Source organism: Heterodontus francisci, chromosome 23 (assembly GCF_036365525.1).
Source record: "Heterodontus francisci isolate sHetFra1 chromosome 23, sHetFra1.hap1, whole genome shotgun sequence".
Classification (NCBI taxonomy): Eukaryota; Metazoa; Chordata; class Chondrichthyes; order Heterodontiformes; family Heterodontidae; genus Heterodontus; species Heterodontus francisci.
This window is the reverse complement of record NC_090393.1, coordinates 47,076,841-47,089,914: the sequence shown is the minus strand read 5'-3', so window position 1 is coordinate 47,089,914 and position 13,074 is coordinate 47,076,841. Positions and strand designations below refer to the sequence as shown.

Sequence of the window (13,074 nt, the reverse complement as noted above, 5' to 3'; positions counted from 1 at the left end):
CAGATCAGGCTTGGCTCTCGAGCACCTCCACACTGACACTTGCCAGGGCACATGGTGCCTGTGGAGCATGAGTCGCCACCTTTGGTGGGGGGAGAAGACAATGGAGAACATAAGGAACAGGCCATTCAGCCCCTCAAGTCTGCTCCATCGTTCAGTTAGATTGTGACTGGAAGGAAAAACTTGATTAAGAAATTCCTCAGTATTAGGGAGCAGGGCAGCTCCATTCAATCTGGCAGTGTGCAGTGACAGAGTCTGGACAGAGTCCAAACAGGGAGCAACATTGCAGGAGATACAAACTTCCTTTCCTTCCCCTGCCTCGAAAAAAATATTTTAGTTCTGTAAAAGAGACAATGACTCTATAATCTTTCCCTCTCATCGGAGACTTCCTACCAAAAATGCCATTCACTTTGAAAGGAAGCTCCTGCATCCCTCAGCCCCCACTGCCAACACATCCCCAGTGAAAGGACAGGTCACTTTTGCTAACCTAAACAGAAATTGAATTCTGTTAAAACCTTTTCAACAAAAAGGAATAGCCTGCAGGATGGGATCCATCTATATTTCACTCTCCGATGTGATCACCTTACAGTCCCACCACCGTTCCCTTTTACAGGGCACGTAGCATTCCGAAACCCCGTATGCACTAAAGACTTTGTGCCAAGGTAAATCTGGTATCGTTTACTCCAGGTACCATCAAGATAAGGATCAAAGCTGCTCCATTTACACTACAAACACAGTGCAGCAGTGGGAGATAAAGTAAACTGCTGAACAGGCTGCTTGCAAGCATGGTAATCCAGAGCAACAACTTGCATTTAACTAGCACCTTTAATATTATAAGATGGCCCAAGGTGCACTATCAAACAAAATTTCACACCAAGCCACATAAGGAGATATTAGGTCAGATTGCCAACAGCTTGGTCAGAGATAGGTTTTAAAGGAGCTTCTTTGAGGAAAGAGGGGTTTAGAGAGGGAATTTCAGAGCTTAGGGCATAGGCAGCTGAACTGCATAGTGAGAGATTCTGGACACAGTAACAGATTTCAGTAATAAACAAGGCAGCAACACTGCATGAGGTATACATTTCCTTCCCTTACCCTAGAAAGACATGCATTGTGGTGCAATAGTGGTGGTTAGACTGCCCCTGCTTTCTCTTAGAAGGTGTGCCAGGACTGCGTTTATTGGCAGCTTATATGTCGCCTGTAAACCTGGTGCCATGTTTGTGGCAGGTAAAGAGAAAGTTCTTTGCCAACTTTGAGCCAGAGAACATTATTTGGCAGCGTTCCTGTGGGAAATCTGATTTCCTATAGCTGTTACTCTGGGAAGCGGTGTACCGGAGGATAATGCCAAATGCACCTGCAGCAATGGAGCATAATCCAAAGATACACTCCCTCTAGATTTCATAAACAAGACAGCATTTCACAAATGGAAGAAAAGACAGGCATGCAGCAGAGAAAAAAAAATCACTTGCTATGAACACAGGTTAGTGAATCATTCGGTGTGTGGGAATTTTTTTGTCTAACATAAAGTCATGTTCAACATCAATGTAGTCAGTGAGATCAGTTACTGGACAGGCTACAGCAAACCCACATACCTACTGTACACAAGTAAGTTTAATTGGGATCTGTGCCCAATTTTCCCACAGTGAAGTGTCGCTTTTAGCAAATACTTAAAGCTACGTTCAGTGCCTGGAACTACAGGTACTCAATCTTTTGATTTTAGTGTCAGCCATGGCTTAGTGGGTAGCAATCTTCCCTCCCAGTCTGAGAGTTGAGCTCAAGCTCCTGAAATTGACCAACTAATCTTAGCTGCCACTACAGTGTAACACTGAGGGAGTGCTGCACTGTCGGAGGTGCTGCCCTGCAGATGAGATGTTAACCCCACCGACCCGTCTGCCTGCTCAGACGTCAAAGGCGGATGGGGGAATTCTCTCCGGTGTCCTGGGCAATATTTACACCTCAACCAACATTGCCAAAAACAGAGTAACCAGTCATTTATCTCATTGCTGTTTGTGGGACCTTGCTGCATGCAAATTAGATGTTGCATTTGCCTACTGAACAACAATGACTACAGTCACTGCGATGTCCTGAGGGTGTGAAAGGCACTGTAAAAACAGAAGTGCTCTGGTCTTTTAATTCAGATTCTGGGGCCTGGCAAGTGTGAGCCAGTTTCCGGGATTTATGCAGTGAAATCAGTTTTCCAATGGTTGGCAGCAAAACCAGGTAGAACCTGATCTATCGAGGGGATCTGTGGGAGTCAGATTCAACAGCATTAGAAGAATTGGTTCACAGATGCTAAATCCCAGAATCTGAATTTGGAAGATCAATATAAAAGCAGCTTTAAAATGCCAGGGGCATCAATTCACAACTGGTTTAGGTACAAATTTGGACCCTTCAGTTAGTGAAATGCTTTAATTGTGAGCAACATCTGAACATAAATTCCCCAAGGGCGGCTGCATTAAGCAGCTTCTACTTTCTATAAATCGTATTAAAATGAGTAATTGCTGTAAAGTCTTTCTGATGTGCTCTGCACATTTCTCCAGTGACCAGCTGAGCTGTAGTGGCGAGGAAGATCCTGGATTCAGTCCCTGGGCCTTTAAGGTCTGCTGTCAGCTGCAGCAATGTTGGGGTGATGCAAACAAGACCCTAATGCTCCTGGGTCGGGTGTGGGGGTGGAAATAGAAAAACCTACTAGGTTTCATACTCCTGATGGCTGCAGGGGATGCATACATGGACTTCAGCTGCAGGTGCCATCAGGTCTGGTCATGATGCCTCTTGCAGTTGAATGGCCCCGATGCTTAGTGCCCAGGCTTATATATCAGCAAGTTACCTGATGCCAATGTATGCCTTCAAAGCTAAGCTTCAGTAATGGCCTTTGCAATCGGAGCCACCAGCCCCCTCCCACTCCCCCGACTGAGATCTGCAAACTCAGGCCAGAGCTAGGCTCAAACCTGAATCCCTCCTGTTCCATCTGCTCAATGGTTCCACACTGGACAATGGGCCAGTGGTTCTGCACTGGACAGTGGGCCAGTGGTTCTACCCTGGGCAGTGCACCAACTGGGCCTTCATGAGAACAGTAGCAATTTAAGTGAAAATTATCACATTAGGGACCTTAAACAATAGAATAGAAAAAAACAACATTTCGTCAGAAACAAACATTCTAATTTTTTTTCAAAAAAGCCCAAATTATTTAGCCAACAGTTGCAAGAATCTCCTGCACACACTCTGAAGCATGGTGCAGATTCAGTTTTGCACTTAGTTATATGGCAAACAACACCATTTTATTTTAGAGCAAATTTTCTGGTCACACCCCCACCCACCCACCCAACACCTTTCTCCCCACACCCCACCCCACCCCCTCCACCCCACTTGCCGCTCCAACAGTTTTGCCTTCTGTAGGTATAGACTCTTCATTAGGGTAGCAGTGCCAGTCACCCTGCATGACTGGCCTGGGAGTGTCAACAGGCTATTCGACCATGCTGGGCTTCACCACAGAGCCCCCCACCCCCGCCCAACCCCGTTCCAGCATGCGTCACTGGACAGTAATGTGGAGCTGATTCTTCCCCCCTCCCCACGTTGGGGTACTTAAGCTAATTATAGCACCTTTACCACATACCACCTGCCCCTTGGTTGCCAGACCTCCAGGATTGGTCTGGAGACTCCAAGAATTGAAGTTACTCTCCTGGACACCAGAGAGAAAAATACTGTGTTTTTTAAAATTTTGTTTCAACACTTTAGTTTATTGGTTATTGAGGTATGTGAAATGGGGAGAATAGGCTAATGAAATCTCCAGGAATAAATCCCACCAGAGTTGGCAACCCTATCCTCCACTCCCACCTCCCCCCCCCCCCCTCCCCAAACGCCTGCCTCCGCACCCCACCCCCCCCAACCCCCGGACTGAAGCCAGCTAACTTAGCACAGGCTGGGTCTGGGGCTTTCGGGATATTCCTCCTCTTTTTTTTTCTCATTCCAGCCATTAGAGTGAGAGGAGAAAAGCAAGGAAGCTGGCCTCCTTCAGGGGCGTGAGAAGCCACAAGTATGTTACCAGAATACTTTAATAAGAAACTGAAGATATACAACCACGGTTCAAAGGAGGGCATTCTATTCGCTCCAGCATTTTGGAAAGAAAACAAAAAGAGTGATTCGGAGGTTCCTATAAATATTTAAAAAGCGCATCAAAGGGGATCCTATTAAATTAAAATGTTGTCGCATTGGCACTGCTAGCCTCCAGCAATGCGAGCTCATACAGGCATTCCTCAGCACCATGAATCCCAGTCAAACTTAGAAATGTCAAACTGCGCCCTGCTTATTGAAAGTGTTACTTTGTTTTACAGTGGTAGCTTACTTTTACAGGAGAAAGTGAGGAGGATTATGCGGATTCAATGTCTAATTTGCGGCGACGCAATTTTAAGCTCAAGCACGTATGGGGGACACGAACCAGTCGACAGGGCAAGTGTCACGTGCGCTGCAACACAGCCAAGTCAACAACAGCTACACCGACTACTGAATAAAACCACTACCTTCAGGAAACAACATGTGAAGGAAAGGCATTGTACTGTTCCAACAAATCAGAAAGCATTCCCAGCGTATGACGAGCTGGCTGTACTTTAACATTCTTCACTCCCAAAGTAATGAATTCCCTTGGAAACTTTCATAAAGGACCCCATATAACCAACCTTAACAACCCCTTCAAGTTCAACACTGGCCATGACTTTTTTCCTTCCCCTCAATTATCAACCCTCAACATCAATTTGCATTTATATAGGGTCTTTAGAATAGTGAAAACATCCCCTGAAGGTGTGGACTTCTGCTACAGTAACGACGGCAAGGCTCTGGGATGCCACCCTAATGGCTGTTCCCGCCCGTAGAATTCCAGATAATGAAAGATTGCTCTTTGACCAAGAAGCAAAGCATCACTGCCAACGCTGATCCTGTTCTCACCTGATGTCCCCAAATGCATAATCGCCAGTAGGGTCACTGAGCAGAAATAAGATCAACTAACTCCGTGCAAACCAAGGATTGAACCAAGCAGCGTCCTGGTCTAAATGGCTCGGCACCAAACTAGCCTTTGTACTGTTTACTTTTCTCATGAAGGCTACACACAGACACACACATTATATAAATACATAATAATTTTCATTGCAGTGATGCAGCAGTAGAACAATGACAGAAACTGATGCTAAGCATACTAAGGGCATATCACAAGATCCTGTTTACCTTTAGCTCAAACACCACAATCAACTAGAATATTTTGATCCATTAGCATACCCACCCTACTCAACTTCCCTGCTGCAAATCAGTGAGGAGGGTATTTTTGAAAGAAATTTCAAGTGCTAATATATATCACATACATACCATACAAATACCTGAGAGGGAGTCTAAGGCCATAAAAATATCAATGGGGCTCTGCTAAACTTAGTAAAATAACTGAACATTTCTCTCAATGGTTATGATATCAAACTTCCAATAGCAATCCCTGATAGTTCATTCGATCCATGCACTCCTGGTATAAAATAACGGAATCATACTGGTCATGATGTCCTTAGTCTGTGTTGAGTTAGCTGATCTCTGCCAGGGCAGTGGTACAGTCACTACAGTTGTTCCAGATGCCCCAATTAAAGGTGAGGGGTTGGGGGAAGGAGGGAGGACAAGTAACCTAGGATTCAATCATTCAGTCTTCTCGGACTGTGTTGCAATGTCCCCATGTGCTCTGCGATTGGGTGAGAACAAGGGTGGCCTTGATGCTCCCCATAATAAGAATGGCTTGACAACATTCAGTACCATATTTGAAGGATGGCCACCTGAATGAGTGGAACTGCACCCGACTATGAACTGGAGTCTTCAGAAGAGTAGCGAATATACAATTGAAGAGAAAAGTAGAACCTCAGTGGAATTGCAGCCCTTAACTCACACCTAGATACCCATACTCTACACTGAAATAACCTGAGGCTATTGAATTTGAATGCAACTTGCATCATCTTTAACATAGTAAGATGTCTCAAAGCACGTCGCAGGACTGTATTCAGACAAAAAAAATTAACACCATAGATGAAGAGGAGATATGATGTCAAGTGACCAAAACCTTGGTCAAGGATGCAGGTTTTAAGAAGCATCTTAAAAGAAAGTGCGGCGGCAAGGTATAGGGAGGGAATTCCAGAGCTTTGGGCATGGACAGCTGAAGGCATGGCTGCCAATTGTGGGGCTGAAGGGGTCATAGAGTCTTAGAGTTATACAGCACAGAAACAGGCCCTTCAGCCCATCGTGTCCGTGCCGGCCATCAAGCACCTATTATAATCCCATTTTCCAAAAGAGTCGTTGTTGGAAATTACTGGGAAGTTGGGAATGCACAAGACACCAGAATTGGAAGAGCACAGAGTTCCAAGGGTTGTAGGGCTGAAGGAGGTTAGAGATAGGTTAGGTCACGTGGAGCAAGGGATGGAAATTAAAGACACTCACAGAAATAATCAAATTTGGAATAGCTAATCCTTTCTTGTGAATTGAACCTGAAACACTTGGTCGCTATCCTCAAGAAATAAAAAAAGATCACATAGAGAAAAGAAAAGCTGACAGTAGTTTACAAAGGGAAATTACATGGGGCTACAATCCACTTGTTTTTTGTATTTTTTCAAGGGATATGAGTGTTGTTGCCAAGGCCAGCATTTGTTGCCCATTTCTAACTGCCCTTGAGAAGGTGGTGGTGAGCCTCCTTCTTGAACCGCTGCAGTCTATCTGGTGTAGGTACACCCACAGTGCTGTTAGGAAGGGAGTTCCAGGATTTTGACCCAGCGACAGTGAAGTAATGGTGATATAGTTCCAAGTCAGGATGGCGTGTGGCTTGGAGGTGGTGGTCTGCTGCCATTGTCCTTTTAGGTGGTAGAGGTCATGGGTTTGGAAGATGCTGTTGAGGAGGCTTGGTGAGTTGCTGCAGTGCATCTTGTAGATGGTACACACTCCTGCCACTGTGCGTCAGTGGTGAAGGGAGTGAATATTTTAGATGGTGGATGTGGTGCCAATCAAGTGGGCTGTCTTGTCCTGGATGGTGTCAATCTTCTTGAGTGTTATTGGAGCTGCATTCATCCAGGAAAGTGGAGAATATTCCATCACACTCCTGAATTGTCCCTTGTAGATGGTGGACAGGCTTTGGGGAGACAGGAGGTGAGTTACTTGCTGCAGAATTCCCAGCCTCTGACCTGCTCTTGTAGTTACAGTATTTATGTGACTGGCTGGTCCAGTTAAGTTTCTGGACCAACAGTTTAGGCCACCTACCGAAACAGCACCTTTAATTCTGCAACATTAATGCCTGCACAGACTCTAACATTACTTTGTGGAGTAAAACTATATTCACAAAACACTCCTGAAATGGATGAGCATATTGTAATATGACACTTCATTCAGGCATTATCTTTGGACCTGTGACTGCACAGATACTTCCACTCAAAAGATAATGTTAGATAAAAAAAAGCCTTTTGAAAGGTGTGCAATGAAAAGCAAAAGCAATAGCTTCAGGCCAAAACTCCCCAAAAAATGTAATGTTGAAATGGAAAAAACACACATAGGATTTCCCATTTTCTCCCAAAGAAAGGGAGCCAAATGTTTGGATAGAAATGCAAATTATGACCCAACAAAGCCAGCTGAACGTGGAGAGATAGCCATCTAAAGAGTGCTTCAAAGAAAAATAAAAGAACAGAAGTCGAAAGGGTTTGGTCTGAGCATAAATGCAGCTATTGTTAGCTGATAACTAGAGCCCAGCCAGCTCGTGAATACTGTACTGTCGTTTACATGATCACGTTTCCCGCATGTCTACACAACAGGTTACTATGGTCGTGTCGAATCCATTGAATTTTCCCACAACATGCGATTTGCTGCACAGAGATTGAATGAACCCCCACCTCAAAAACAAAGAGTTTAATAGAAGGGGGGGATATTATAAAAGACAAAATTCAAATCCTAAACTGGGGATTTGGCGTGTAATTTAAGTGAATTATTTTTAACTTGGTTACCATCAATTTGGATGGCCATTAATACTGAAAAGTTTGCCTTTACATGAATAATCTACAAACCAGCAACAAATACACAAACTCTTCCACTCATTATAGTTAGTTGCCATTGAGCTTTTGGAAACAATCTACTTTGGAGGTGCAGCACAAGGAGATTCACACACACTGAGGCTGGTTGGCTGCAGCTGCACCCTGGCAGAAGTATGTTTCTGCTGTGCTTTTTTGCAATGTATTTATCTCTGTAAAACATAACATGAATGCTGCAGCCTCAACATTTTTGATTCTCCACTGGTACTGTATCTGGTTTAATGCAGCTACTTCCAAACGACCAGTTTGTGGCATTCCAGCAATTCTGCTCAGATGCAACTTTGTTGTGTAAGTTATGAACCATTGTGTAGACCACATTCGCTTTATAATAAAACAATTTTATATATCCCTGTTAAAAAATAACCTAATAATTTAACACTGTCATCAAAAATACACACACACACACACAAACTAGGCAATAAAGGTCATATGGAATAAACAAAACATGCCTATTAATAATTTACTGAAGTGGCCAAAAACTTAAAAACTATCCGCGCCCCACTGCAGCACAGTCATTGACGATCAGAGAGCACTATTTCTGGCGTAATGGGTTGGATAAGAAAGTTTGGAGAGAAATTGTAGCCGGGGACAATGGGGAATTCGGGATTTCCAAATTCAAACATTAAACTGCAAATACTCCACCGTGAGCAGAAGATCTAAGTGGCAGTAAATGAGTGGATTATTCAAATAGATAACATATATTAAGCTTTAGGGTACTTAGATAGCGAGCTGACCTTGAAAATTCCCCAACTCCTAAGCCCTTGTACTTGATGCAGCGCACGTTTAGCAGTTAACAATTCAACTTTTATCTCGCAGGCAAATGCTTTTGAGAAAGATGGTCCCTCTTGGCACTGCCGTTTAATCATTCCAGAGATACACATTTCCCTAATGCAAACTGTTCCGAGGGCTGAGGATTTGAACGAATGTTTTAAAAATTTATATTACAACCCGATTGTTAAGAAGCAACAAACGTTTGTATAAAAAAAAATGTTCTTGCGCATCAGCTACTGAAGCGCAGAGCGACTCTGCGGAGGCTTTTTGTGTGTGTGTGGAAATCTTCCTTTGATGTTTGAATTGGAATTACTTTGATGTTCGTCTAGACAAACCGGATTTAACTACTAGCTTTGAAGGCAAAGGCAGTTTTAACGTCGCTATGACAGTTATTAAATCGTAGCCAGAAGGGGGGAAATCTCTGAGCTCAGTCACACTTTTTTTTTAAAATAACTAAATCGCTTTAGAACATAAGGCTCCAAGTGCCATTCTCACCGAAATCTGCTTGTCGATTTCAGGTCAGTTTCACTGACTTCCCACCCACCCCACCCCCGCCTCATTTACATACGGCCCATCAGTTTACACTGAGAGGTTTAATTAACTTTAAAGGACAAAGCGATGGGAGGTGAGATTTCTATAAACCTAAATATTCGGATTCATATATGTAAAAGAATCACCAGCCGATTGTGTAACCTAGATCCCCACAACATCTGAATGTCTTAACAACCGAGAGAAAAAACATTCTCCTCACTTCGCCAGCTCTGCTTTTAACTGCTCGGCCGGCGATACACAAAAAAAATCAAACAAAAATGCAAATCAATAAAAGCAACGTTGCCAAGTTTTATGTTAATGGTTTAAAAATCAGGACATGTTTCCGCTTGATCAATATGTGAGTTTCTCTCACTCGGCAGCTGCAACAAAGCACAAATAATAGTTTTTTTTTTCATCTCGGGGAGGATTGAGTTACAAAGGACCAAACAAGAGGTACGTCTCTGCTGGCGGAGCACATTGTCATACAAACTGTGCAACAAGCTACTTTGATGATAAGAGGGTAACTCTCCCTCCCGTCTCACAACACCTAACTTTTATAATTAGATGTGTGTGTGAGACAGAGAGAAAAAAATCTCAGGCTGCACAAACACACTGGTTGCAAAGAAGCCAACTTCCTAACTGCACTCACACCCCCAGATCACTGATCTGGGAAGGAGGTGCCGTACTGTGTTCGGGATTCTATATCTACCAGTGATTTAAAACTAAACATAGATACAGATTCGAGAAGAACACGATTCACAGACAGAACTAGTTCATGCATTTGGCTTTTTGAAAAAAAAAATAAACCCAGTATAATGGTTAAGTGGCTCTGTTAGCAGTTGTCATGGTAATCTGGTGCTGAGAATTAATAAAACATGGTCACGTCCCCAATCTGTGGAAATCTCAAGCGGATCTTTTTCACCGACCCAACACGCTCATGCTAGGAATCGCTGACGTGCAATCGGGCACTCTTCACTCCAGTGGAAATGCGTTTCATTTTTTTAAATAAAAAAAACACGAAAAATAACAATTTGAAATGTCCACATGAGACTCGGGAACCTGCATTCGTGTCAAGTCACCACGCTTTCACCCTCCACGTGCATTTGCAGCCACTGCTCACCGGGAGCTCAGTTCAAGAAATTATAAGTATTAAAACACACACAATTACAAAAAATACAATCTTCGGCAGCCTCAAATTAAACATCAGTAAACTACACCGCATTGCATCTGAACTCAAAACACCTCCTGGGACAGTTTGCCCCCATTGCATTTTCAGAGAGAAATTAAAAAAAAACTTTCGAACAAACTTTGTAACTCGCTCCCATTAAAGTGTCTACAGCAGACCGGTTTAGGCAAGGCATGGACAAGGACTGTTGACAGCGGGATCAATAACTGCCAGTTCATCAGCGATAAGCGATGTACTTATGTATTTGAACCCCCGTTCACGCTACTCCACAAGCGGCCAAGATCGGAGCCATCTTGTGTAACTACTCTCAGCAAAACTTGTAAAACATTTGTTTTTTGTTTTCATGCCCAAAGCACTGCCGATCCAGCGGGAAGAAGGAAGAATCCTCTTTTTATTACCTGTACAATCTCTCCCTCGGCGCTGATGGTGGCTCCAGCCCGGGAGAAGCGTCCTTGCAAGTCGGTTGTAAAAGTTGTATATTCACCATTGGGACTCGACTCGAATAGCACCACTTCCACAAAGGCAGTCTCCTTGGCACAAACCGACCCCAAACTTGCCACCAGCACTACCAACTCAACTCCCCTCAACATCATCTTGCCGGTTGTACCAGCGCTGATCGGGACATAATTTCTGATTAATTCTGGCTTGTACGAGGCTTGTTTTCTGTCTTTTTTTGTTACAAATATATCTCCATATAGATGTAACTTTTTTGTTTAAAGAGTAGAAGCAACACAAAATAACAACGATGTCTTGGTAACCAGTGTCGTTTCCTTGCCTGGGCGATATGTCTATCTCACGATGTTAGCCTTGTCAATGACATGGCTCTTCACTCCTCTCTCGCCTGCTCTCTCTCTCTCTCTTTTCTCTCTCCTTCCAGCTCCGCAAGGCGGCACCCAGCTTTGATCCAGCACGTGATCCATGCAGGGTTATCCCCACCCACCAATCTCTCTGACCCCTTCCCTTTTTACACGGCTCAAACTCAACGACTTCGGCGATTTTTTTTTTAATTAAAGGAATGGAGTGTCCTTTCTCTGAGCCCCGGCCATTGCGAGCAGGCAGGCTTGACTGAAGTTTGCAGCTTTGCGAGGCTCAGTCCCGGCTCCCGCAGGGGAATTAGTCCCGCCGCAGACAAATGCATTTTTCGTCCGAGGATAAAAATTGCGCCGCCCTCTCGCTAAAACTTTTAAAGCTTTTATTCGTGTGTTAAATCTTTGCACACCTGGAGAATATAGCGCAACAGTTTGTGTGAAAGGTTAATGGAAGCAGAATCAATAGTAACTTTCACGAAGCGAATCGGATTTCTACCTTACAAAGGAAAACAATTGCAGGGCTCTGAGGAAAGAGTAGTGGAGTAATTTGATACCCCTTTCAGAGAGAGACACACACAGGTACGATGGGATGAGTGGCCTTTATCTGTGCTGTATAATTTTATTTTCAAAGGGCCATCTATATGCCAAATACTGGGGTCGGCTGCCTATTATATATATTAATAAAACAATACATTTGTATGGATACTTACAAAAGTTACAACTCATGGAATAAAAGAGACAGTAGAAACATGGATATGGGATTGGCTGCGTGACAGGAAACAAAGAGTAGTGGTTAATGGATGTTTTTTGGATTGGAGGAAGGTTTGTAGTGGAGTTCCCCAGGGATCAGTGTTGGGACTCTTGCTTTTCCTGATATATTATTAATGACCTAGACCTTGGTGTACAGGGCACAAATTCAAAATGTGCCGATGATACAAAACTTGGAAGCATTGTGAACTGTGAGGGGGATAGCGTAGAACTTCAAAAGGACATAGACAAGTCGGTGGAATGAAGTTGGGGTGCAACACTACAGGGGGTGCAGAAGCAGAGGCATCTGGGTGTATATATGCATAAGTCATTGAAGATGGCAGGACAGGTTAAGAGAGCAGTTAATAAAGCATTCAGTATCCTGGGCTTTATTAATGGGGGCATAGAGTACAAGAGCAAGGACATTATATTGAACTTGTATAAGACATGAGTTCAGCCTCAGCTAGAGCATTGTGCCCAATTCTGGACATCGCACTTTATGAAAGATGTGAAAGCATAGGAGGAGTGCAGAAAAGATTCACGAGAATGCTTCCAGGGATAAGAAACTTCAATTCTGAAGATAAATTGGAGAAGTTAGGACTGTTTTCCTTAGAGAAGGCTGAGAGATGATTTGATAGAGGTATTCAAAATCATGAGGGGTCTGGACAGAGTGGATAGGGAGAAACTGTTTCCATTCGTGAAAGGATTGAGAACGAGAGGGCACAGATTTAAAGTAATTGGCAAAAGAAGTTTAAGGTCTGGATGCACTGTCTGAGTGTGTGGTGGAGGCAGGTTCAATCAAGGCATTCAAAAGGGAATTAGACTGTTATCTGAAAAGAAAGAATGTGTAGGGTTACCAGAAAAAGGCAGGTGAATAGCACGAGGTGAATTGCTCATTTGGAGAGCCAGTGTAGACACGATGGGCCGAGTGGCCTCCTTCTCTGCTGTAATAATT

General features: G+C 43.6%; 1 protein-coding gene across 2 annotated transcripts in view; it reads right to left on the bottom strand.

Moving 5' to 3' along the window:
* The window catches only part of znrf3 (zinc and ring finger 3), a 284,028-nt gene extending 272,578 nt beyond the window's left edge, over positions 1-11,450 (bottom strand). For both annotated transcript variants that reach the window (XM_068055192.1, XM_068055193.1), the window contains exon 1: positions 10,962-11,450. In XM_068055192.1, coding sequence (XP_067911293.1) covers positions 10,962-11,156 — 195 coding nt within the window. In that variant the 5' untranslated portion in view covers positions 11,157-11,450. The remainder of the gene's footprint in view (positions 1-10,961) is intronic.
* Positions 11,451-13,074: the final 1,624 nt, after the last annotated feature.